Consider the following 4,177-nt stretch of genomic DNA (forward strand, 5'->3'; position numbering starts at 1 on the left):
ATTTTTGATTACTTGGTTTGTGCGGACGCCTTCATTTGATTTGATTATTTTATTTGTACACGACCTTTTCGTTTAATGATTGTTTCTATGTGATCGTATGCATGTAATTTATCTGCTGAAATGATCGAAAAACTTTAAAAACTGTTGACATGAGACGTAGTTTAAAGTAAAACTATAAAATAATCACTATGTTCCTAAAAGATACATGTTATAGTTTTTTCACATATATTAAAAAAAACATATAAAATTATATTTTCAATACATTGTTTTTCTTAATTAACTATTTCCAATAACTCTTAACCAATGAAATTTTATTAAACACAATTGTATTTTTTGAAAAGTACAATTTTTCGTTAATTAATATATTGAAAATGTAAAAAATGTATTTTTTGAAATAAAGTTTTTTTCTAAAACATAGATCTTTTAAGAACAGAGGGAATAATTGATAAGTAATTAACAAGATATTCAATTAGCTTATTCCCTCCAAATCTGAACAGGTAGTTAATTCGGTTAATCATGTCGCATGTCAAGATCCACCCATACCCACACCTATCATCACAAATTCACAACCACTGTCCTCACATCTTCATCTTCAGCTTTATTCAATTTTATATGCATATTTTCAATATATTTTTGCAAGTAGATATTCATTTTCGGTTTTTCTTTATTAAATCAGCCAATCAGATCCAAAAAAACTTAACCGCAAAAATGACTTTTAATGTTACATATTATTTTTGTTTCTAAAACATATATTTTTGTGTTTTATGCATATTATAAGATTATATTAAATGTAATTATAAATGCATCATTTTTATTATTACTTATTTTGATAATTTTTAACCAATAATATTTTCAATAATTAAAACTAATATCTAAAATTTTACAATTTACTATAATTAACTTATAAAAATATATATAATATTAAATATGTATTTGAAAAAATAATTTTAATAGGAGGTACATGACAACAATAAATTCAATTATTTCACGGAGAAATAGATATTAATGTTTAATTGTTCCTGACGCAAGTTTTACACTTGACGTTTCATGACGTTCTAAGTTTGATAATTAAACGACTTAATTGGATTTTATAGAAAGTTTGTATAAAAGATTTTATTGACAGAAGGAAATGGAAAATGGAAAAAAGAAACAAAAAGTTAACATAATTACTTGAAAAGGGAAAAGAAATGATAAAAGGGAAAATAATATAAAAAGGAAAATGATTAAATTATTTAACAAAAAAACCCTTTTTGACAGTATTATTAATCACAGTCAATTATATACCGAAGAATTATTCGGTGATTGAGGATGAAGAATGCCCTTTTTGAGAGAAAAAAAAACATTCTAAATACTATTTGTGCATGCTTCTTTTGAACCTTTGTACCTTTTCAACATACTGTCCATTTTTTATGACTCGTGGAGTTTCACTCGTGACCATTCGGAAAACAAGAAGAACAAATAAAAAAAATATACTGAAATAAAATAGCATGAATGAAAAAGAATGTTTGTTCCTTATCAAATTTAACAAGGAATTATTTTGTTCTTTAATTTTCTATAAAAAAAAAAATGAAAGGGAACGAGAGTAAATTATTATTCCTTGTGAATGGTAATTTTTTTTAGGAACGTTAGCAAATGCATTATTTATTACCGGGTCACCATTCATACATGTGGTCTTTAAATATCTCTTTCCTCTTTTCCTAATCTGAATACTTCATATTCTTCCTTCGATTCGAAAAAGGGTTGTGTGTTTTTTGCTTTCAGGGTCTTGATAGTCTGTTAGTTACATCTAATCCTAATCGTTGATCTTTTCCCCGGGAAATCGTGTCTTTTAAATAATATTTGGACCTTCGAGTGATTTTCAAAGATCTTGCGTTTTAAATCTCAACCTCCGTGATTCTTAATCGCGTTTTTTACCTTTATCCTCTTTGTTTTGTTTTTTTCTTTAACCTTTTTATCCTCTTTGTTTTTTGCACCTTAGATTTTTCTTTTTGTTTCGTGTGTGAGTGTGTTACGGCTTTGTCGGTGTAAGAAAAGGACTTAGCAGTTGAAGTGTTGGTTGGGTTTTAGGTTTTCAAACTCACGAGAAAACTTTTGGTTTCTTGTTGATCACACAAGAAAGTCTTTTCTCCTTCTCGTGACTTCTTCGCCTAAATTATTTTCTCCTTGTTTAAAAACCCAAGAAAGCAGTGGAGGAGAGAAAAGAAAGAATAAATATCAAAGTCTCTCTTTTTTTGTTTGCTTATTACAATGGAACCATCTGGAGTCAGTGATGAGAAGAGACCCACCGTTGACTTGATCAAGGATAAAAATGGAACCGATCAGATTCTTCTCCAGAATCCTAAAGGCGCTTCTGTAAAGGTCATAGTATTTTTGTTTTGCCAATGTTTACTTATCTAAGATTCTGTATTTAATTTTGTTTATTAATCTATAGGTTCGGTTTTTTAAAACCAAACCTGTGTATTTGGGTTTTAAGCGTGTTAGACTGCTCTGTTTTCTATTTGGTTGGTGGAGACTATTGGTTTTGTGATTCATGCATCAACATTCACAACATTTTCATTTTTGTGTATGGAGCTGATGGTTTTTTCATTGGATGATGCTTTGTTCAGATAAGTTTACATGGAGGACAAGTTCTTTCTTGGAAGACTGACAAGGGTGATGAATTGTTATTCACCAGCGCCAAGGTAAAAAAGTTCTGCTATTTTTTTTTACCACTTATGCAAGTTTCTTTTATAAAACTTGGTGAAACATATCAATATATCATGCCCTTGCTTCAGGCTAACTCGAAGCCTCCCCATCCGGTACGTGGAGGAATCCCTATATGCTTTCCTCAGGTAAGTCTAATATGTAATCTTTGGACATGAATGATTTGATCACCTTTCTTGATAATTATTCTTCTCTCTCATAAAAGTTTGGCACTCGAGGGTCGCTTGAGCAACACGGTTTTGCAAGAAACAAGATGTGGCTTGTGGAAGAGAATCCACCTGCTTTACCTTCATTCGACTCAACTAACAAAGCCTATATCGACTTGGTACTTAAACCCTCTGATGAAGACACAACAAGGATCTGGCCTCACTGGTTGAATCCTATTGTGACTCCTTAGATATATATGATCCTCTCTTTTTCCTTCATTTAAGATTGCTTACAATAATCACTCTTGTTTCAGCTTTGAGTTTCACTTAAGAGTTTCATTGGCACTAGATGGAAACCTAACCCTGATATCTCGAGTCAGAAACATCAACTCAAAGCCTTTTAGCTTTTCCATTGCTTACCACACTTACTTCTCCATTTCCGACATCAGGTGAAGACACCGAGCTTTAGCTTCTCTCTAGTCTCTACGAGATCACACCACTTACTCAATTCTTTCTTTCTTTATTTACATTTTTCGCTCTTTTATCAGTGAAGTTAGAGTTGAAGGACTGGAAACTCTTGACTATCTTGATAACTTGTTTGAAAAAGAGCGGTTTACTGAGCAAGGCGATGCACTAACCTTTGAATCCGAGGTTGATAGAGTGTACTTAAACTCTAGAGACGTGGTTGCCGTTTTCGACCATGAGAAAAAACGTACTTTCCTCATCAAGAAAGAAGGTCTACCAGATGTTGGTAAGATCCAAAATACCAAACCGTTAACCGTTAGTTCGGTTTATGACAGAATCATATTATCGGTTTTGTTGTAGTGGTGTGGAATCCATGGGACAAGAAAGCTAAAGCGTTGACTGATTTGGGAGATGAAGAGTATAAACATATGCTTTGTGTTGATGGAGCAGCTATTGAGAAACCAATCAACTTGAAATCGGGTGAAGAATGGACCGGGAAATTAAATCTCTCGCTTGTCCTTTCCACTTGAAAAATCGGTACCGGTTATCTTTAAACCGATTAATTCATCCATCATATCTTTTGGTTTATTATTCTTTACAGTATAGTCTATAGAAGAACATCACAGTGTGTGTGATTCTTCGGTATCAAATCCTTAATATTAAAAGAAAACCTGAGATTTGAAAATGTCACGCGTTTTTTTTGGCAGTGACAAGATCCTGGTTTTGTGCGAGATTTAACTTGTGTATGAAGATAAGATACTATATGAACTTGTGCACCGGTTCATCATATTATTTAAAGCTTTCTTGTTCTCATGGTTAACAGTTCTTGAATAAATAGTTTCTAAAACCATAAAGTTTTTTTA

The 4,177-nt window shown here is 31.7% G+C and overlaps 1 protein-coding gene across 5 annotated transcripts; it reads left to right on the plus strand.

Annotated features, from left to right (window-relative positions):
* Window positions 1-1,717: 1,717 nt before the first annotated feature.
* Window positions 1,718-4,177, plus strand: LOC125590092 (putative glucose-6-phosphate 1-epimerase). Of its 5 annotated transcripts, XM_048763076.1 has the most exons (8): window positions 1,720-2,358; window positions 2,607-2,681; window positions 2,775-2,831; window positions 2,909-3,075; window positions 3,164-3,298; window positions 3,398-3,600; window positions 3,675-3,851; window positions 4,022-4,177. In XM_048763076.1, exons 1-7 carry the CDS (start codon window positions 2,248-2,250, stop codon window positions 3,842-3,844), a joined length of 918 nt encoding a protein of 305 aa, XP_048619033.1. In that variant the 5' UTR covers window positions 1,720-2,247; the 3' UTR covers window positions 3,845-3,851; window positions 4,022-4,177. The 5 variants fall into 5 exon arrangements, with proteins under 5 accessions (XP_048619034.1, XP_048619033.1, XP_048619035.1 ...); XM_048763077.1 differs by having other exon boundaries at window positions 1,718-2,358; window positions 2,909-3,028; window positions 3,135-3,298; window positions 3,675-4,177; XM_048763078.1 differs by having other exon boundaries at window positions 1,722-2,358; window positions 2,909-3,028; window positions 3,675-4,177.

The sequence above is a fragment of the Brassica napus genome, chromosome C7, assembly GCF_020379485.1.
Source record: "Brassica napus cultivar Da-Ae chromosome C7, Da-Ae, whole genome shotgun sequence".
In the NCBI taxonomy this organism is placed as follows: domain Eukaryota; kingdom Viridiplantae; phylum Streptophyta; class Magnoliopsida; order Brassicales; family Brassicaceae; genus Brassica; species Brassica napus.

Bases quoted from the DNA above. Each gene is read 5' to 3' on its own strand.
- LOC125590092 (XM_048763076.1), top strand. From the start codon at position 2,248: ATGGAACCATCTGGAGTCAGTGATGAGAAGAGACCCACCGTTGACTTG. The intron at 2,682-2,774 runs GTAAAAAAGTTC...CCCTTGCTTCAG, and splicing joins TGTTATTCACCAGCGCCAAG to GCTAACTCGAAGCCTCCCCA. The intron at 3,299-3,397 runs GTGAAGACACCG...CTCTTTTATCAG, and splicing joins TTCTCCATTTCCGACATCAG to TGAAGTTAGAGTTGAAGGAC.